The 21,573-nt window shown below is 45.5% G+C and overlaps 3 protein-coding genes and 1 long non-coding RNA gene across 6 annotated transcripts; 1 reads left to right on the plus strand and 3 right to left on the minus strand.

Moving 5' to 3' along the window:
* Positions 1-1,160: 1,160 nt before the first annotated feature.
* Positions 1,161-2,708, minus strand: LOC144180970 (uncharacterized). Of its 2 annotated transcripts, none has more exons than XR_013324579.1 (3): positions 2,579-2,708; positions 1,344-1,415; positions 1,161-1,267 (listed from the first exon to the last, which is right to left on the minus strand). It is a non-coding gene; the product is annotated as an uncharacterized LOC144180970 (long non-coding RNA). The 2 variants fall into 2 exon arrangements; XR_013324580.1 differs by lacking the exon at positions 2,579-2,708 and adding an exon at positions 2,151-2,557.
* A 724-nt stretch (positions 2,709-3,432) lies between these two features.
* Positions 3,433-8,663, minus strand: svopl (SVOP-like). Its single transcript, XM_077710155.1, has 16 exons — positions 7,647-8,663; positions 6,792-6,923; positions 6,647-6,735; positions 6,479-6,577; positions 6,186-6,257; positions 5,994-6,118; positions 5,327-5,390; positions 5,128-5,253; positions 4,945-5,073; positions 4,800-4,873; positions 4,521-4,717; positions 4,336-4,447; positions 3,860-3,941; positions 3,702-3,791; positions 3,517-3,630; positions 3,433-3,444 (listed from the first exon to the last, which is right to left on the minus strand). The coding sequence occupies exons 2-16, from the start codon at positions 6,886-6,888 to the stop codon at positions 3,433-3,435; spliced, it is 1,482 nt and encodes a 493-aa protein (XP_077566281.1). The 5' UTR covers positions 6,889-6,923; positions 7,647-8,663.
* Positions 8,664-9,075: 412 nt separating this feature from the next.
* LOC144180953 (UPF0606 protein KIAA1549) lies at positions 9,076-18,507 on the minus strand. 2 transcript variants are annotated; one of them, XM_077709130.1, is made up of 20 exons: positions 18,168-18,507; positions 17,422-17,582; positions 16,472-17,356; positions 16,317-16,399; positions 15,888-16,187; positions 15,619-15,805; positions 15,490-15,549; positions 14,627-14,778; positions 14,379-14,556; positions 13,647-13,831; positions 13,369-13,574; positions 12,536-12,663; positions 12,279-12,454; positions 11,974-12,209; positions 11,094-11,229; positions 10,757-11,014; positions 10,621-10,682; positions 10,420-10,550; positions 9,728-9,885; positions 9,076-9,661 (listed from the first exon to the last, which is right to left on the minus strand). In XM_077709130.1, exons 2-20 carry the CDS (start codon positions 17,537-17,539, stop codon positions 9,446-9,448), a joined length of 3,855 nt encoding a protein of 1,284 aa, XP_077565256.1. In that variant the 5' UTR covers positions 17,540-17,582; positions 18,168-18,507; the 3' UTR covers positions 9,076-9,445. The 2 variants fall into 2 exon arrangements, with proteins under 2 accessions (XP_077565256.1, XP_077565255.1); XM_077709129.1 differs by having other exon boundaries at positions 12,267-12,454.
* A 37-nt stretch (positions 18,508-18,544) lies between these two features.
* ovch1 (ovochymase 1) lies at positions 18,545-21,538 on the plus strand. The gene is made up of 10 exons (XM_077710157.1): positions 18,545-18,719; positions 18,787-18,873; positions 19,391-19,574; positions 19,660-19,735; positions 19,797-19,986; positions 20,049-20,188; positions 20,746-20,896; positions 20,965-21,003; positions 21,070-21,292; positions 21,352-21,538. Exons 1-10 carry the CDS (start codon positions 18,662-18,664, stop codon positions 21,536-21,538), a joined length of 1,335 nt encoding a protein of 444 aa, XP_077566283.1. The 5' UTR covers positions 18,545-18,661.
* The last annotated feature ends 35 nt before the right edge of the window (positions 21,539-21,573 follow it).

Consider the following 21,573-nt stretch of genomic DNA (forward strand, 5'->3'; position numbering starts at 1 on the left):
GTGTTTTTCAAAATAAAAGCTTTGAAATGTATGCATGTGTTTTGTCTATCTAACAAAAAAATGCAAGTCACAATCAAAGTTTAAAAAATTTATTTACAAGTAAACATTTGAACTTAATCATACTTAGAAGTTGTGAGCATTCTTAACTTGCAGAATAAGATAACATTTGTAGATTAAAAAGAACAGCAAAACACTTGGAAAATAAAATTTGAAAACAATTTGGGGGTATAAACACTTAGAAAATAAAATTTGAAAAAAGGAGAATTGGGGCATAAACACTTAGAAAATAAAATTTGGAAACAATTGGGGGGTATAAACACTTAGAAAATAAAATTTGAAAAAAGGAGAATTGGGGCATAAACACTTAGAAAATAAAATTTGGAAACAATTGGGGGGTATAAACACTTAGAAAATAAAATTTGAAAAAAGGAGAATTGGGGCATAAACACTTAGAAAATAAAATTTGGAAACAATTGGGGGGTATAAACAGAAAATAAAATTTGAAAAAAGGAGAATTGGGGCATAAACACTTAGAAAATAAAATTTGGAAAAAGAAGGGGAGAATTGGGGGTATAAACACTTAGAAAATAAAATTTGGAAAAAGAAGGGGAGAATTGGGGGTATAAACACTTAGAAAATAAAATTTGGAAAAAGAAGGGGAGAATTGGGGGTATAAACTTAGAAAATAAAATTTGAAAAAAGGGGAGAATTGGGGGTATAAACACTTGGAAAAAAATTTGAAAAAAGAAGGGTAGAATTGGGGGGTATAAACACTTGGAAAATAAAATTTGAAAAAAGGGGAGAATTGGGGGGTATAAACACTTGGAAAATAAAATTTGAAAAAAGGGGAGAATTGGGGGTATAAACTTAGAAAATAAAATTTGAAAACAATTTGGGGGGATAAACATTTAGAAAATAAATCTATAAAAAAGAGGGAAAAACATTTAGAATATCAAATTTGAAAAAGAAGAAGGTTAAAATGCTTAGAAAATATATTTTTTTAAAAGCAGGGGGATAAACACTTGGAAGATAAATCTTTGAAAAACTTGTAAAATAAGAAAAAAAGCACTTAGAATTGCTGCTCCAACATTAAATGACAACCTTCTTACCTTAAAGTTCTACTGAAAAAAACGTGGAAATGAATGGCCAGGGAAATGTCATCATTATTTAGGCTTTTATTGAATTTGGATTTTCAGAAATACGGGGACAACATATTATGCAGGAGAGACATCTTCAACCAGCAACCAAGATAGCTCAGGCCTGTTGCCTGCAAGAAAAATAGCAAAAGTTAGAATATATACTGACTGGAGGGAAATTCAACTTTTTGTGTGGCTAAATTTTACCTTGATGAGTGCCAGTATCCCCTTCTATAACCTCAAGAGTGATCCAGGCACACAGAAAGCTGCATCTTGGTGCTAAACAGAGAAAAATTGCACACAAAAAAAGCACAAGTTAGCATATATACAGTCTAGAGATTCAACAAGTAGCTTAGTTTTTTTTAATGGGTAGTAGTTTTATCTTTATGCTAAACAGTGAAAACTTTGTTAAATCAAGGCATTTGGGGGTTGCCAACCAATTACAACATAGAGAAATCTTACACAAATTTTAATAAACAATCAAGATAAAAATGAAAATAAGTTAAAGAGTGGAATAATAATTTGTTTTTCTTTTCAAAAGGAAACAAAATATTTTGGGGAAAATGCTCAATATTAGCGTGGAAAACTATTTTTAAAATAAATTTATTTTTAGATTTTACATAATGCTTTTTTTAAACTTAAAAACACAAAAAGTAAAAAAATGGATTAAAAAATACAAAATTGATTTAAAAAAGGGGAAGATGAGGTAATATAATATACATGTATAATCTAAATCTAAATTTAAATGTGATCCTAACAGAAAGGCAGCACATGATTTACTTTCTCGGACCGCACAAAATGACACGGTGGGCCAGATTTGGCCCGCGGGCCGCTACTTTGACACCAGTGAGCTAGGAGAAAGTTGGCTTCAATTTTGTATACGTGATTTTTTTTTTTTAAAACAGAACAATTACAAATCGGGAAAGGGTGCTTAGCACTCAATAAAAACGAATATATACAAAACAAAAGGAACTAAGTCGTGCTTCTGGATGCCATTCTTGAGTGAACACTTACCCAGGAAGTTGTCAGTTGATGTCTTGCGTTGTTTGATTAAATTTAAAGTCTTGCTACACGACTCAATAATGGAGAGAAAACGGACAACATGCTTTTAAAGTCAAATCGTGACTCTGACACTAATGCCGACTAGTGTCATGTGACGCTAACACTAATGCTGACAAGTATCATGTGACGCTAACACTAATGCTGACAAGTATCATGTGACGCCAACACTAATGCTGACAAGTATCATGTGACGCTAACTAGTATCATGTGACACAAAGCCGGTCGAGAAAAGAAGCCCATACTTAAACTGTCGACGGTGTGTTAAACCTGGCATTAAACTAAAAGATTTGTTAGCGTTTTGGGCTCAACTAATTGCTGAAAAATCTCCCGATCGCGTGATAAAAAACGCATTTAGGCCAGTGAATTGCTCGATTCCTTACCTTGGCGGGGTCGTAGGCAATTAGTAGGAAAGCTGTCAAATAGAAAGAGCTAATACGCATGCGCTTAATTTACGTCACCAATATGCGTCATCACGCCCATATTGTCCTGTCACATTGAGGCGTAACCGCGCCCATATTGTCCCTTCACAATAAAAGTGGACAAGATGGTGAGTTGTTTACTGCGCTCCTAAGAAGTGGTTTGTCCTCCCAACCCGCCTATGTTTAGAAGATGGCGAAGAATAGTCGTGAGTTGTGTGCTTTTGATGCTATAAAACAGCATACCTGTCAACTTGCTGTTAACGGCAGAGGTTGCCAGGTATGCAAAAGCAACACAGCACCATAAATGTCCACAAACAATCTACTTTTCAAAGCAAGGGTCAAGAACTTTTTTGACGAAGAGAACCACACAAAAAAAATCATATTTTCCAATGTTATTTCTTGTCAGCCATATTACTAATTTAAAAGTCAAAATAAATACATGTAAATGAGTGCCTTTTCAATTTTTTTTAGTAATTTCACCACTTTTAAGTGGAAAAAATGAATATATTTTTAAATATTCTTATGCTGTTGCCAATCAATGAGAGGATGCATTCCAGAGGAGTCTACTGCAAAAAAATGAAGATTAAAGCAGTTCTAGATGTAATATCTCAGTTCTGTCACCATCCATTTCCATATTTTAGCTCACAGGTTAGCAAAGAGCCAGATGTACTCATCAAAAGAGCCACATGTGGCTCCCAAGCCATAGGTCCCATACCCCTGTTCCAAAGTGACTTGAAAGCTATGTCAGGTTTTGAAATGAGTACAGCCCACGTGCTGACTGTCCAACCACTCAGCTGGTTTTCCGTGATGGATCGTCAAGATATTTGCTAAGAAAGGGAAACAACTTTTAACATTTTTTTCCCAAAATATTCATAATTGGTTGCATACAAGTGACTTACCAAGAGAGCTCGCCCTTTGGTTTCAATGGGCAACAGGAAACTTGCCACGGCGCAAAGAGCGCAAGCCACGCTAAAGGGACTTAGCGCCAGAATCACTGAATGAGACATGAGCACCTGAAAATGACAAAACAAAACAAAATTATTAGCTTTTTTCCCTCTTTGACAAACAAAGACCCCAGACGCACCTGCGCAATGAAAGGAGCAATCATTCCTCCCAGACGACTGACCGACGTACAGGCACCCATTCCCAGTGAACGTGTTATGGTGGGATAAACCTGAAAAAGGGAAAAACGTTGAAAGAAAGCGCTAAGATGATGGGTCGGGTGACAGACAGAGCGGCCACCTCGGCAGTGTAGATGTAGACCGCCGAGAAGTTCATGGAGACCACCGAGCGCAGCAGGAAAAAGAGCAGCGTGAAGCCCGACCTGGAGGAGACCGCCGGAGAAATCGTGACCGTCCGGGCGACCAAACGTCCGGGCGACCAAACGTCCGGGCGACCAAACGTCCGGGCGACCAAACGTCCGGGCGACCAAACGTCCGGGCGACCAAACGTCCGGGCGACCAAACGTCCGGGCGACCAAACGTCCGGGCGACCAAACGTCCGGGCGACCAAACGTCCGGGCGACCAAACGTCCGGGCGACCAAACGTCCGGGCGACCAAACGTCCGGGCGACCAAACGTCCGGGCGACCAAACGTCCGGGCGACCAAACGTCCGGGCGACCAAACGTCCGGGCGACCAAACGTCCGGGCGACCAAACGTCCGGGCGACCAAACGTCCGGGCGACCAAACGTCAGGGCGACCCACCCGAGCTACTCACGAGCTGGTACAGATGCTGGGCAGCAGGAAGAATATGGCCGCCGTCAGCTGCAAGAGTAACAAACTCTTCCGCCGACCCAACAGGTTCAAGAGCAAGATGTTAACGGGAATCACTGGCCAATGAGAGCAAGATGCTTTCATCCCCAGCCGCGATGCAAACGGGAAAAAGGTCGGCGTCCATCTTACGTGAAACCTCCCCAAAACAGCTGACCAGGAGCGTGTGGTAGTCGTCTTGAGCAAAAGGGATGCAGTAACAGCGTCCGTCCTCCGGAGGACGCTTGACCTCGTGTGCGTGTTCTCTGTCTGTCATGCACAACAAGTTCTTCTCCAGAAGTTCCGAGCTGCTCAGGACAGAGCCATAGTAGGCCAAAGAGGCCACGAACCTGACAAGGCAGGGAAACTTCCGTTACCGGACGTTTGGTCGCCGGTCTTTTGGTTGCCGGTCTCGCCAAGAAGCGGCCTTACCACGAGTACCAGAGAAGCAAGGACGTGGTCCTTAAGGTAGAATTCAGCAGATCCTTCCACCTCCCTCTTTTCTCCTGAAAAAGTAATTTGCTTGAAAACTCCATGGCTAAAAACAAATAATGTAAATAAAGGAACTCCCACCCACCGACACACTCTCCGCTAAACGTCCCGACGGCAGAGAGGTCTTGTTCATCCGGGCGATCCGTTGCAGCGTTTTCGCCGCGGCGGCCACATTCCCTGCCGACACGTCGAAGCGGGCCGACTCGGGAATGAACTGAAACGGAAACCAAGGTCAGCCCAAAGTGAGGGGGTGGTCCTCAATTCTTACCCTGAAAAGGAAGAGGAGGAAGACGCTGGGGACCACCGACAGGCGGATCATCCACCTCCATCCAAGCGTGGGGACCACCAGCATTCCCAGAAAGATGATCAGCATGGATCCCAACATCCAGAAGATCTAGACATAGCAAAGATGGCATACAGATAGAGCATTGGGATTATGGCAATGGCGGTGGCGGTGGCAAACTCACGGCAGCCACAGGCAGCAAGATGGCACGGTACTTGGATGGGATGAATTCAGTCTTCAGAACGTATCTACAAGGTGGGCCAAGCTTTGGTTGCTGGTCTTTTGGTCGCCTTAAACTATTTCTCTTAGATATTAAACACTCATGAATATAATTTTTGAGAGCTGGTTTCAACAGTACTTAGATAAAAAACAGTACTTAGATATGAAACAGTACTTAGATATGAAACAGTACTTAGATATGAAACAGTACTTAGATATGAAACAGTACTTAGATATGAAACAGTACTTAGATATGAAACAGTACTTATATAAGAAACAGTACTTAGATACGAAAAAATACTTAGATATAAAAAAGTACTTAGATATGAAACAGTACTTAGATATGAAACAGTACTTAGTTATGAAACAGTACTTAGATATGAAACAGTACTTAGATATGAAACAGTACTTAGATATGAAACAGTACTTAGATATGAAACAGTACTTAGATATGAAACAGTACTTATATATGAAAAAGTACTTAGATATGAAACAGTACTTATATATGAAAAAGTACTTAGATATGAAACAGTACTTAGTTATTAAACAGTACTTATATAGTCAACTTTCTGTCACCATTTGACCGGCGACCAAACGTCCGAGTACCCAACATGGTGTGTGTGCGTACTGACCCCTGCGAGCCCGCCGCCACGCCGCAACCCACCAAGCTCCGCAGTAAGATAAACCAAGGGTAGGTGGGCGCAAAGGAGGTGAGGACGGAGAAGTAGGCGCTCCACACAAAACCTCCGACAAGAACCTGAATGAAGCCAGAAACCGTCAACTTTGCAACTGGAGATGCAACCGACGACAAAAGTGGCGGCGACCTTCCGCCGGCCGTATTGGTCGGCCACGTAGCCGCTGAGCACGCCGCACGCCATGAAGCCAAGAAACACCATCTGGATAAAAAAAATTAAAATTAAAGCAGTTCTAGATGTAATATCTCAGTTCTGTCACCAGCCATTTCCATATTTTAGCTCACAGGTTAGCAAAGAACCAAATTCACTCTTCAAAAGAGCCACATGGGGCTCCCGAGCCTTAGGTTCCCTATCCCTGGACTGGAGTATGGTGGCCGGCTGGAAAGAACTACTTTGAAGGCTTTATGGTCTGTAGGACTCACAGTAGACACCAATGCCACCTGCCAGTCTTCCAGACGCCACTCGCAACGAATCTCGGGAGAAATGACGGCCAACAGCATGATCTCCATGGCCTCCACGATCTAAGCGCGGTTGGTACGGGGCGTTAGCGGGCCGTGACCTTTTGGGCCAGCGGAGACTAGCAGTCTCACGTTGGCGCTTCCCAAGATGACGAAGAGCAAGAGGTGGAATCTCCCGAATCCAACGTATTCCACTGCTTCCTCCACTGTGAACGTTGCTTCTGGAAAAAAAATGGTGGATTTCAAGTCCCGTTCAGGAAGAGTGCCGCTTGCTCACCTGCGCTGTCGTTGGTTCGTTCATGGCGCCGCTGTGTCAGTTCTACATCCTGTAAGTAAATGGCGCTCACCAGCTCGATCTTCGCGCCTTCGGTCATTCTGGGAATGCCTGATCAAGCCAAGATCTTGGATGCTAAGTAGGGGCCAGACTGGTTAATAATGGTGCTCGGACGTTTGGTCGCCGGTCTTTTGGTTGCCAGTCAAATGGTGACAGAGAGTTTACTGTTGAAACCAGCTCTCAAAATGATATTCATGAGAGAGAGAGAGTTTAATATATAAGAGAGTTTAATATCTAAGTACTGTTGAAAACAATGGATATTTAGATATTGAACTCTCATGAATATCATTTTGAGAGCTGGTTTCAATAGTACTTACATATGAAACAGTACTTAGATATGAAACAGTACTTAGATATGAAACAGTATTTAGATATGAAACAGTACTTAAATATGAAACAGTACTTCCATATGAAACAGTACTTAGATATGAAACAGTACTTAGATATTAAACAGTACTTAGATATTAAACAGTACTTAGATATTAAACAGTACTTAGATATGAAACAGTACTTAGATATTAAACAGTACTGAGATATTAAACAGTACTTAAATATTAAACAGTACTTACATATTAAACAGTTCTTAGATATTAAACAGTACTTAGATATTGAACAGTACTTAGATATCAACCAGTAATTAGATATTAAACTCTCTCTTATGAATAGAATTAAGTAGTAGTGGCCACCCGACTCAGGCTGTTAGAATACCTTGCATCAGTCATGCTAAATTTTAAATAACCCCATCTAGCCACTCCTCTTAAAAGTGTATGCCTGCTAAAGAACAAACGTTTGTCTTACCGTTTGTCTCCAAAAAGTTGCAAATAGTAAATGAGACCTGCACAAAAAGAACTCTTAGACAAAATACCAGCCTGCACTGGAGTACATTCCTGGAAAACTGATACTACCGGTTCTTCCAGTTGGGTTGTGTTTGCGGAAGTAGTAACTACGAGAGAAAACTACAGTGATACTATGATTGGACAATCACCATCTTGTTTTCATCTTTATTAAGATTGAACACCAGAATGGGACTTACGTCTTGGAATTTTTTTTAGAAAAAAAACATGTCCGATTTACGCCTGATTTGATGGTCATTGAAATTAATTAATATTTCTTTAAGCAACATGCTAAGATGAGCATTTTTAACAGACAACCTGAAACAATAAGGTCATGCTGAAACATCGCAGAGAGACAAATCTACTTATGCTAGCACGTCGTCGCCACGTGGCCAACAAATGGCGACGTGAAAATAAATAATTAGCGTAGTATCTTTGCGAACATTTAGTATACGGCGGTCAAAATCTACAGCACGATTACGGGAGGCCGCCAACGTGTTTTTTTTCCTCACAGAAGCGTAAACACATGGACCGACATTATGTTCTAGAAATATATCAGAGACTGTAATTGGAGTGGCCGAGCAAAGATGGCCGAATGACCGCCATGAAGAGACGAATTGCTTAGGAGGAGGGCAGAAATCGCAACCCAATGAAGTTGACTTGTTGGTGCTTGGATGTTTGGTCGCCGGTCAAATGGTGACAGAGAGTAAGTACTGTTAAAGCCAGCTCTCACAATTATATTCATGGGAGAGTTTAATATCTAAGTACTGTTTAATATCGAAGTGCTGTTGAAAACAGTAGATATTTAGATATTAAGCTTTCTCTCATGAATATAATTTTGAGAGCTGGTTTCAACAGTACATAGATATTAAAAAGTACTTAGATATTAAACTTCTCACTCACGAATATAATTTTGAAAGCTGTTTACAACAGTACTTCGATATTAAACTCTTAGATATTAAACTCTCATAGATATTAAACTCTCTCTCTTAATATTAAACTCTCTCTTAGATTAAACTCTCTCTCTTAAATATTAAACTCTCTTAGATATTAAACTCTCTCTTAAATATTAAACTCTCTCTCTTAAATATTAAACTCTCTCTCTTGGATATTAAACTCTCCCTCATGAATATAATTTTTAACTAGTTTCAACAGTACTTAGATATTAAACAGTACTTAGATATTAAACAGTACTTAGATATTAAACAGTACTTAGATATTAAACAGTACTTAGATATTAAACAGTACTTAGATATTAAACTCTCTCATGAATATAATTTTGAGAGCTGGTTTCAACAGTAAACTCTCTGTCACCATTTGACTGGCGACCAAACGTCCAGTCACCGACTTCTTATTAGAAGAGACAAAACTTTGGAAATTAGTCCAAACTCAATAACCATCTCTGATATATCCAGTTATAATAAGAGATTCTAAACCATGGAAACATCTCACTAGCAAGCGCTGCTTGAATATTGTGCTCTTTGGGATGTCTATCCACACCCGACTATTTGTGTGGAACGGTGGACAGTTGGACGACGGGCATGCATCTGGCGCAAGGACGCACAAGGCCAATGGGTGATCTATGACAAAAGACGGACACTTAGCACCATGGAACGTCAAGACCCTGCGTCACGCTCCCAGTTTGGCTAAACCGGATAGCGGAGACGATTGGTGGACAGACGGAACCCTGTGAATATTCGGAGGCCGTAAAAAGGTTGGGGTTTGGGCGGGAATCGAACCCAGGGACCCCTGATAGGTGTACGGCTAAGGGTAGCCGCTCACCACCTGTTTTTGGGCCAGGCGGCGAAGCTCCTCGCGGATAGCCTCGATAAGAGAGGCGGAGTTACGGGCAGAGGGAGATGCGTCCTCGGGTAGGTACTCGGGCGGTGGCGAGGTGAGTAGGAGAGGCGGCAGCAAGGGCTCCCCCGGCGAAGGGCCGGTCAGTCGGAAAAACGAGGAGAACTCGGGGAAAGGCAATGCCTGTCGGGAGCCGTCCAAATGGGTTACGGGCGCAAATTAAGTGGGTGGTTTTAAGGGGATACTCACGTTCTCTCTGCCGGCCCCGGCGGGTCCAGACGGTTCTCGGTCCGAGGGCCGCTCGTTCCGGCGGGAACCGCCAGGCCCTAAAGCGCCGCGACCTGCGCCGTGGTACGCCCCCATCTGGCTGGATAAACCCACCTGGGTCAGGTGCTGAAGTTGTACACCTAGCCAACACAAAGTCAAGATCAGGGAAATGGTATTCAAAATACGGCCCGCGGGCCACATATGGCCCGTTATGTCTTTAAATCCGGCCCGCCGACGTTGTCCAAATAATGTTGTTTTTTTGTTTTTTTTCCAAATTGGTGCCGTCAAGCGGAAGCCAGTGGCAGTAGCTCTGTCTACTCTTATTTGTTTTTCCTGTTTTACAGCCCCTCTATGGTTTTTTTAGATGACATTTTAATATTTCTTAATACATTCCTTTTTACTTGACTTTGTTGTACTTTATACTTTTGACTTTAATGATGAGTGATGTATGTTAATACTTGACTCCTTTTTTTCTGTTTATGTTCCGTATGTACTGTTAACGGATGCACTTTTTTACATGTATCATATCTTGTGCTGACCCAGCCCATCCGTCAAATTTCAAGTCAATTTGTCCCCCTGAGCCCAAAAGTTTGCCCATCCCTGTTCCAACCCGAAACCAAAAAACTAATATTTCCCTAACATGAAGAAACATATAGATATAAACAGTTGAATACCTGCACTGCCTCCGACGGGTGGGGGTCTGGAGGAGGAGGAAGGCAGCTGCTTGTACTGTCCCCTGCTGGAGTATAGAGGATCCTGCAAGTGCTCTCCATTGCCGGCGGAAGCGTATCCTCCCGTACTCTGTCTGCAAGAGACAGAAAAAGAGGTCAGGAGATGCGGGGGGAGATGAGGTGGGATATCGGGGACAGGACCACCTCTGCAGAAGACCTGGATCTCCCAGGCCGGAGGTCGGAGAAACTCCCAGTTCGGCGTATCTCTGCGGCGAGAGAACACAAAGATGAATGAGGTCGAAAAATGGCGAGGGACAGACGCCGCCGAAGCTGGACTTACAGCCGAGAGGGGGCTGTGGGAAGGCCCCGTCGGGTAAGACCCCCACTGCCTCCCCATGGGTCCGGGGAGGGCGGGGCTTAGTTCCCGGGCGGACGGGGACACCAAAGCGAAAGCGTCGTCCAGGAGTGAACGCATCTGCTGGCGCGCCTCCTCGATGGAAGGCTGAGGCGGAACGTAAGGTGGCGGCGGCAGGGCGCCCTCAAAAACCTCGTCGGTGGGGGAAGGGCTCACCTGCTCCAGCGGCAGGTCGGGGTCCGACTGACAAAGATGTCTTCCTTATATTGTTTTCTGTTCTATTCAAGTATAATGAACCTAACAGTTAGGACCGTTTTCTCACCATGTAGGCCACGTTGTTGAGTCCAGGGTACTTTCTGTACGTAGCGCCCTGGTCCAGAAGCAGGCGATCCTGGTCGGTATCCGGAAGACTTCCAGGTCCGGGCGGGTTTCGGCGCCCTCGGGGAGAGTTTCTCGCTCTGACAAAGACAAAAGACGGGGGCCATGGCATGCAAACCACAGTGCTTGGACGTTTGGTCGGTGGTCTTTTGGTGAGTTTACTGTTAAAGCCAGCTCTCAAAATTATATTCATGAGAGAGAGTTTAATATCTAAGTAGTGTTTAATATCTAAGTAGTGTTTAATATCTAAGTACTGTTTAATATCTAAGTACTGTTTAATATCTAAGTACTGTTTACTATCTAAGAACTGTTTACTATCTGAGTACTGTTTACTATCTAAGTACTGTTTACTATCTAAGTACTGTTTACCATCTAAGTACTGTTTACCATCTAAGTACTGTTTACCATCCAAGTACGGTTTACTATCTAAGTACTGTTTACTATCCAAGTACTGTTTACTATCCAAGTACTGTTTACTATCCAAGTACTGTTTACTATCCAAGTACTGTTTACTATCCAAGTACTGTTTACTATCCAAGTACTATTTACTATCTAAGTACTGTTTCATATCAAAGTACTGTTTACTATCTAAGTACTGTTTAAAATCTAAATACTGTTTAATATCCAAGTACTGTTTCATATCTAAGTACTGTTTACTATCTAAGTACTGTTTACTATCTAAATACTGTTTCATATCTAAGTACTGTTTACTATCTAAATACTGTTTCATATCCATGTACTATTCAATATCTAAAGTACATTTGACCGGCGACCAAAAGACCGGCGACCAAACGTGTACATGCTGACGCAGCGGATCCACTTACCTGCGGCGTTCGCCGGCAGGAGTCGGGGGTGACGGCGCCTCGGACCCGGGGCCGCATTCGGCATAGTCAGCGTGGTCGCTGTAGAGATGCTGCCCCGCCACAGTCGGCGCCGGTCCGTCTCCGAAGGCGTCCATGATGTCGTCCATGGACGGAAACTCGCACTGTCCTCGTCTCTTGGCCCGCTGCCGCAGTTTGTTTCGCCGCTGCTCCATCTCAGACTTGTGTCGCAGCGCCACCTAGAGGAAGTGGCTTTACGATATGACGCCTGTCCGACAGGTCACAAGAAGGCTCACCTCCGTGCTGACCTTGCGTGAAAGCGAAGGGCTGCGATCCGGCGGCGTGCCGGTTCGAGGCCGCATGGCAATCAGCTGAACTTTGCCCGCCGGCCGCCGCGCGCCGTCCGACGAACCGCGGGAGACGCGGTCCACGTGATCAAAGATGGAAGACGACGACACGGGTTCGTCTCCCGCCGTCGGTGGAGCTACGGGAAGAAAAAGCAAGAAACGTGTAAAAAAAAAAAAAAAAAAGGAACATTTCATTGTGCGGTGGGTGAGATGTTGACCATTTTTGGGTGGTTTTCTCTGCGGCTTGGTCTCCGGGGGTGCCGCTGCAGCTCGAGCGCTCTCCTCTGCCGAATCTCTCCCACTTGACTGGTCGCTGCCCAAAGAGTCGGCGTCCGATTGGCTGGTCCTGCCGAGAAAGGAATGCAATAGGCAGAGCCCACGTGAAGTTCTACTTCAGTTTGGAAACAAAGCCCACCCTGCAAAGCACAATTTAAATGTGACCGGACGTTTGGTTGCCGGTCTTTTGGTTGCCGGTCAAATGTACTTAGACATAAAACTCTCTCTCTTAGATATTAAACAGTACTTCGATATTAAACTCTCGCTCTTAGATATTAAACAGTACTTCGATATTAAACTCTCGCTCTTAGATATTAAACTCTCTCCCAGATATTAAACAGTACTTAGATATGAAACAGTACTTAGATATGAAACAGTACTTAGATATGAAATTGTACTTAGATATGAAACAGTACTTAGATATGAAATAGTACTTAGATATGAAACAGTACTTCGATATGAAACTCTCTCTCTTAAATATTAAACTCTCTCTCTCTTAGATATTAAACAGTACTTAGATATTAAACAGTACTTAGATATTAAACAGTACTTAGATGTTAAACTCTCTCTCAGATATTAAACTCTCAGGTATTAAACAGTACTTAGATATTAAACTCTCTCTCTGATATTAAACCGTACTTGGATATTAAACAGTACTTAGATATTAAACAGTACTTGGATAGTAAACAATACTTGGATATCAAACAGCACTTAGATATGAAACAGTACTTAGATATTAAACTCTCTCTCTTAGAAATGAAACTGAGGTGCTGACCTGGCGCGACGACGCGTGCTTCGTCCGATTTTGGCGGACGAGCCTTTGGATTTGGGTGTGTTGAGATCCCCGCTGTCACAGGGCGTGGCCTCTTTAGCAGGGGCCGGTGGCGGTCCTTGTTCTTGGATCACCATAATGTCGTCTTTACTGTGCTGGCCCAGGTGAAGTTTGGCAAAGTCGAAGCCTTTCACACTGGAGGCCTGAAGCTGACATGCAAAGGTATCATCAGCGAGTGTGCGTTGTGGGTGGGCTCGCAGTTTATACGCCGCAAAACGTACCTTCTGTCTCTGCTGGATGGTGTTGATGGCATCAGGCTGAAACTCCAGTTTTTCAGAACCGCAAAGCTTCCAGTAGAGGAGGATGATGATCAACAGGGCCAACAAGACTGGCACGATCACGCCCACGATGAGCCAGATGCTACTGCTTTGGGTCTCGGATGGCGGGATGGGTAGGGTCTCCACCGCTGGGGGACCACAAAGGGGGAAAAAAACATGGAGGAACGACCCAGGGACGAAAACCAGGACACACAATGTCAGTTTTTCTTTTACTTCCCATTAAGGCAACTGTTTGTTTTCCTCTTTTATTTTAATTGAATTGAACTTTTCTTGAAATGTTCAAATTTTCAAGTTTTGGCCTGACTTCATTGGGGGTTTTTTTTTCCCCAATTTTCCCCATTTTTCTGCATAAAAGCTGTCCAGCGGCCAAACGTCCGGCGACCAAACGTCCGGCACCCTAAGCGAGCAATGGCAGGCACAAGTAAGTGATTTTTTTCACCTTTTATGCAAGATACGGTTTAATTTTTTCCTTGAATTTCAATTATTTTTGTTTAGCGTTTTATCGGTTTATATTTTCTCTATTTTGAAATAAATCGGCCGCATTGTCTTGCGTTGTGGCGTCTTGTCTTTGTCAACTTGGAGTTTATTGCACGTTTAGTCTAATTTGTGCGCATTGAATCCGAACCCTGGTTCAGTCATCAGTTTTTTAAAAATAGTAATAAAAATGGGACTCACGTCTGGCTAGCGGTCGCTGAACTTGGTGTCCCAAGACGATGGCTGCTCTCTGGAGGTCCAAACTGTTCAGGGTTTGCGCCGTCTTCTCCGCCGATATCCGTGTGCCTTCCGGCCCCTCCGCAAAATAGAAAATCTCCAAGGGTAGTTGCGGTCCGGGCAACCTGGCAACCCGCACCACCTGAAGGGCCACCACGGGAGTTACATTCCTTCCATCGGTGGCACCAAGCCTCGGAAAGAGAAGAACGTACCTGCAGGCTGCCGTTGACCACGGCAGTGGCTCTCCTCCAGCGCCGCTTCACGGAAGCTCCGAGTCCCTCCTCCAGCAGCGAGGCCAATCGGCGCTCCACGCGGGCTTTGAAACTCCTCTCGGAAACCATCTCGTTGGGAACGCCCAGCAAGACTGAAAAAGGGAGCCAAAGTCGCCGGTCAGCCCGGTGAGTATGTGTGTATGTATATATATATGTACTTATATATGTATGTGTATGTATAGTATATATGTATGTGTATGTATAGTATATATGTATGTGTATGTATAGTATATATGTATGTGTATGTATAGTATATATGTATGTGTATGTATAGTATATATGTATGTGTATGTATAGGTGCTTATGTATGTATGTATAGTATATATTTATGTGTATGTATAGGTGCGTATATATGTGTGTATCTATAGTATATATTTATGTGTATGTATATATGTGCTTATAATGTATGTGTATGTATATATGTGCATATATAATGTATGTGTATGTATGTATGTGCATATATAATGTATGTGTATGTATATATGTGCTTATATATGTATGAGTATGTATATATGTGCTTATGTATATATGTATGTGTATATATGTGCATATATATGTATGTGTATATATGTGCTTATATATATGTATGTGTATGTATATATCTGCTTATATATGTATGTGTATGTATAAATGTGCTTGTATGTGTGTATGTATATGTATTTATATATGTGCTTATATATGTATGTGTATGTATATATGTGCTTATATATGTATGTGTAAGTATATATGTCCTTGTATATGTATGTATATATGTGCTTATATATGTATAAGGAAAAAAATAAATAAATAAAAAGCCAGGTCACCTGTGCGGACCCACGTAGATCTCAGGTGATGGGAGGTATTCAGCTCAGGGTAGTGGAAAGCTGGAGCAGAAATCGAATATAAACCTTAGTCTGGAATGAGTGTAAACAGACGGCGGCGGCATTGCATACGTTCGGCGATCTGCAGGGCGGGAAAGCCCACATAGAAACTGAACTCCACTGGGCTGAGCTTCCTCAGGTGGCGGCTGACCTCAAAACCCGGCAGGTAGCCTTGAGCGTCCCGCACCGCAAACACGATGTCCACGGGGAGCTTTTGCTCGCTGGTTGGCTTGATCGAGCTCAGCGTGATGTTCAACAGCTGGAGAGAATTGGGAAGGCGGAGTCACGGCTAAGTCTATAGTCGCCAATAAGCAGGTTGAAAAGGACCCCAAACCCGTCACCTGAACGCTGACGGCGCCCGTCTCCGAAGAGCGGCGGCGCGCTTGGCCGTACGCCGTCTCCAAGCCCGTCTCCACGCGCTCGGTGAAATTGCAGAGTCTGATGTCCACGTGGGCGGGAACGAAAAGCAGCACGCTGTGGACGTGGTAACGGAAGTCGGGGACGGCGTAGAAGGTGGACACGGGAGGAAGCGGGCCCGAGAGATGGCGCGCTCCGTGGAGAGCGTTGATGATGGATATGGCCGTGTAGATCAGCGGGCCAGAAACTGCACGGAAGGCAAAACTGGACGGAGGTCTGGAAAACTGACAAACAACCATGCAAAATGGAGCAAGTGTCACCAAGGTGCTCGGACGTTTGGTCGCCGGCCGAGGTGGCGTTCCAAAGTCAAGTCAGTACAAATGACCGACCGCAAAGGATGATTGGCCACTCACCTGGAGCTCCAGCGACGTATTAAACTCCCTCCTCAAAAGGTCGCGGACGCGACCGAAGCCGGCGGCCGAGCCACGAGGCCCACCTGGAGAGAGTGCACGTTAATCCCCCTGTCGTGGAGATACCGGCTTGACCCCCACCCTCGGCGTAGACGTACCTACTCTGACCAGGTAGGAGTCGGGCTTGGTGATATTGCAAAGGTAGCGCTTAGGGGCGGGGACATGGGCGGGCTTAGGCGTGGTGACCGCCGAGGGAGCCGCCGTGGAGCCCGCCGCGGGCTTCCCGGGCCTTTCGGTGATTTCTGCCGGTCTGTGCGGCGCCGGGGGAGGCCGCCGCCCGCTCTCGGGAGGCTCGAAGACGTCTTTCGCCCGCGGGGCGGAAGGAGACACCGACGGGGGAGACCGCTCGCCGGTGGGGACGGCCGAGAGGGACGTTCCGGCCTCCTCGATCGGAGGGGGCGCTGTCCAGGGGGGATTCTGAGTCCGACTCGGGTCGGCCGCGGGGGGAGCGGAAACTTCTTTGCGCCGCTCCTTGGCCAACAGGTTGGTGTAGTACTCCATACTGTTCATGTCGGGCAGTAAAAGCTCCGTGGGTCGAAGGGGCGCCAAATCCTCGGGGTCGTAGTCGTCGTCCCAGGTGGGGAAGACGTCCGGACCGGCCTGGCGGGAGCGCGGGGGCAACGCGGGAGTGCTGGACGAAGGCCAAATGGGAAGTCGGGAGCGAAGAGGCGGGGCGGGTTGCCGTGGCGAGTTGGGAAAACCCTCCTCGTCGTCGTACGGGTTCTCCGGAAGCACCGTGGTGAGGGATGGGTCATCGCTGTCGTTCAGCACCAAGGACAGCGTCTCCAGATAGTCTCCAGAGGCCCATGCTTCCTCCAGAGAATTGCTCTGTTCCCAAGGGGACGCCGTGCGGGAGGCAGTGGGTGGGTTCAGGCTAGGCGATAACAGGTCTGGGGGTCTGAGGAGGAGGTGGATCCCGTGTGCGGCCAGGTCTTCTGAAAGTGGGGGGTGGGCATCCGCGCTTGTGTTGAGCTTGGTTGCATCTGGGGGGGAAAAAGTGGTTTGAGAAGCAGGCCTATAGGCGATATAATGATTCATCAACGTATACCTCCGGGAAGTGAAGTGGATGCCGACGTGGAAATCAAAGTGATGGTGAGTAGTAGGAGGCTCTGCAAGGAGATTGTGGTTTCTGTCCCGGATTTGCCCACTGGGATGCGGGGACCCATGTTGGGATTTCGCTTTCTACCGCCGGGATGGAGTCACCCACGCCTGAAAAGGGGCCATATTTGGAGTTGATCTGCATATGGCGGCGGTATAGTGGTACTTCGTAATTTTTTTTGGTTATTTTCAATAGGAACGTTTGTTCAAGTTACGGGAAAAATCAACATACGAGCTCAGTGTCTCATTGTAATATTATATATTATTAATACATTATAATATATGAGTATTTCCGATGCCGACATTTAAAAATCCCTCCTTGAAATATGGTGAGAGTACAAATAGTCTTACTCTAAATCAAGAGCGTACGTGATGTGAGCAAATTGCACGCTCACAAATGTGCTCCATCTTCTTATTTCAAAGACTAAACGACTACCTTTTCATTTTAAAATGATCTTCATAAAAACGACACATAGTGAATGACATCCATCGTCAACGGACTGAAAAATACAATCACCTTGGCTCAGAAGGTGGATCCAAAAAACAGCATTTTCAGTACTAAGATGAATTTGAATCTGGATTTGACCCATTCACATCTTAAATTGACACAATCATGAAATAGCTCAGCCCAATTGTCAATTCCCATACGACCCCCGTCCATCCATTTAGCGACGCGTCCGTGTACCAAGCGCTTACCGGAGGCGGCCTGTCTCACGTTGAAGGTGGGCTCCTAACGGCCCGCATCGTCCACTGTTCCCCCGCTACTACCGCCGACACCTTACGAGGTTCTCAGATCCGATCCGATTAGGGGCCACTCGACGTCACGACGACAGCCGTGGTAGTGGTTGTTCGCGTCTGGAAGACAACGAGGCGAGAGAGACGCCGATTCGATTCCCATCTACCTGCCATCGTGCACGACGGACTTGGACCTGGACGCGCCCCTCCCGCAGCCGCAGCCGGAGAGTAGGAGTAGAGTTAAAAAGGAAGAGCGAGGCGCGTTCACGTTCTCGTCACGCGCCTGGACGTTTGCTATCAGACGCCCCCTAGCGGTCAGTTACTCAACTTTCGGTGATGATGATGATGACGTCGGTCGCTTCGTCGTTAAAGTCCGGTTTCCTAGGAAACCCTTCCAGGCGTGTGGAATTCAATTTGAGATTGACATTGACGCCCCGCCCCTCGTTACATTCACCATGGCGTTGCTTGTGCTTCTGTTCCTGCTTCCGATGGGTGTTCATGGCTCTCTTGGTGGTCAGTGATGGTTTGTCTCGGGGCTTCTGAGGTTGAGGTTTGATTGGCCGCTGCCTGTCGTCGTCAGGAGTGGAGAACTCCACAGTGTCACCCGGGGATGGCCCAACACCGGCTCGAAATGCACCTGGCTTGGGGAATTTCTCGGGAGGTTATGGTAAGAAGCAACTACAACTACTATACCAGGGGTAGGGAATCTATGGCTCGGGAGCCACATGTGGCTCCTTTGATGGGTGCATCTGGCTTTTTGCTAACTTGTGAGCTAAAATATGGAAATGGCTGATGACAGAAGTGAGATATTACATCTAGAACGGCTTTAATCTTCATTTTTTTGCAGTAGACTCTTCTGGAATGCATTCTGTCATTGATTAGCAACAGCATAAGAATATTTTGAAAAGTATTCATTTTTTCCACTTGAAAAGTGGTGAAATTACAAAAAAAAATTAAAAGTCACTCGTTTACATGTTTAAATGTTCCCTTCATTAGCAACAGGTTCTGCTTCATGATTGGCCCCCTTGAATACCTGGTGTTGCAGTTTAAAATACTACTTATATCCATTTCTAATATGAAAATAGTGATAGTTAAGTGATCTTATCTTAACTTCTACTTACTTCTATCTAAAATGGACAAAGGTCACAGTATGTCAAAATCATGATCCGGTTTCTCACCTTCAGAACTAGCCGGCGTCCGCTCCTTCGTGGCCGAGCAGCAAGCGGAGCTTCGTATTGTCGGCGGTCAGGAGGCTTGGGCGCATTCTTGGCCGTGGCAAGTACTACTCCGCTTCGCCGGAATGCCGGCCTGTGGCGGCACCATCCTCTCGCAGTTCTGGGTGGTCTCGGTGGCCCACTGCTTCAAAAGGTGCTTCTCCATGTAACAAAAACAAACACGGCGACCAAAAGACCAGCGACCAAACGTCCGAGCACCTCTCGTTATTTGTACGCAGATTCCATCGAGCTTCTTTCTGGACGGCGCTGGCGGGGAAACACAACTTGGACGACCCGGACGAAAAAGGACAGCAGGTACCTTGGACGGCTTCGAAAAGCGGCGCCAAGTCGTGAATTTGCGGCGGTTTGGGCTCAGGTGGTGGGCGTGGCGGCCATCGTCAGCCATCACCGCTACAACTCCGGTAGCAAAGAGTTCGACGTGGCTTTGCTCAGACTGGAACGAGCTCTGACCTTTGGCAGCTCCGTGCGACCCATCCATGTGTGGACGACGCCTTTGCCCACCTGGGAAAAGTGCGCCGTCACCGGCTGGGGGTCCACTCAGGAGAGTGAGTCCGTCGTGCCGTCGGGGGTAAGCGTTCCGTCTCTGAAGCCATTAGTTTTTCTTCAGATGGGCCTCGGGTGTCGCGGCTGCAGGAGGTCAATGTCACCGTGCTGACCAGCGACCTGTGTCGGCGCTACTACAAAAGGAGGATACGGGCGCGTATGTTCTGCGCGGGGCAGGAAGAGGGAGGAGTCGACGCATGTCAGGTGAGGACGTTTGGTTGCTGGTCTTTTGGTTGCCGGTCAAATGGTGACAGAGAGTTTACTATTGAAAAAAGCTCTCAAAATTATATTCATGGGAGAGAGTTGAATATCTAAGTACTGTTGTAGTTACTGTTAAGTACTGTAGATATTTAGATATTAAACTCACTCATGAATATAATTTTGAGAGCTGGTTTCAATGGTACTTAGATATTAAACAGTACTTCGATTTTAAAAAAGTACTTCGATTTTAAAAAAGTACTTCGATTTTAAAAAGTACTTCGATTTTTAAAAAGTACTTCGATTTTTAAAAAGTACTTCGATTTTTAAAAAGTACTTCGATTATTAAAAAGTACTTCGATTATTAAAAAGTACTTCGATTTTTAAAAAGTACTTCGATTTTTAAAAAGTACTTCGATTTTTAAAAAGTACTTCAATTTTAAAAAAGTACTTGGACATTAAACAGTACTTGGATACTAAACACTCTTCTCTAAGATATTAAACTCTCTAATTAATATAATTTTGAGAGCTGGCTTCAACAGTAAACTCTCTGTCACGTTTAGGGCGACTCTGGCGGTCCCCTTTCCTGCTATGCCGACGGACGCTTCTATCTATTGGGTGTGGTGAGCTGGGGCGTGGGCTGCGGCCAAGATAGGAAACCGGGCGTGTACACCCAACTGGGCCCTTACGCTCACTGGATCGCAGATGTTATCGGTAACTGCTAATCACACTGTAGTCCATGTCTTTGTCCATTTTTCCTCACATCTCGTCATGTCTTTCAGAAAACCAGGAATTAGGCTATGCGGACAAGCCGGGTGAAGGTACGCCCGTCTGGGCCATTGGGCAAATTATAGGACCCCACTAAATTTACACCCGTTCCTGCTAAGAAGACCGATGCGGGAAACGTCGCGAGTCCAACTGCCGGAACCCCTCGGCCCCCGCGGGTCTGCGGGTCGGCGAGGATGGCTGGGTCAGTGTGGAGAACGTGACGGAGGCGTGTCCGGGCGCGTGGCCTTGGCAGGTCAGCCTCCAGGCATACGGGCTCCATTACTGCAGTGGGGTTTTGCTGGGGCGCCGTTGGGTACTAGCCGCACGCCACTGCAGAGTCCGGTAAGATGGCCGCCGACGATGTCCGTCATTTCCCCTATTTCACTGCTTTCCTGTCGCAGAGCCGGAGAGGACGTGGCTGTCCTGGGAGCCCACGACATGGGCTTGTCTTTAGCTCAAATCGTGCCTGTGGAGAGAGTCTTGGAAGCCCCTCAGGAAGACGGTTTCCCCCCCAAAGATGACTTGGCTTTGCTACACCTCGCTTTTCCTGCTAGGCTAGGTAGTCCCTCAACTCAATGCGTCCTCTGACCCTCACACAAAACTAAACGCGTCTCGCTCAACAG

Source organism: Stigmatopora nigra, chromosome 23 (genome assembly GCF_051989575.1).
Source record: "Stigmatopora nigra isolate UIUO_SnigA chromosome 23, RoL_Snig_1.1, whole genome shotgun sequence".
NCBI classification, from domain to species: domain Eukaryota; kingdom Metazoa; phylum Chordata; class Actinopteri; order Syngnathiformes; family Syngnathidae; genus Stigmatopora; species Stigmatopora nigra.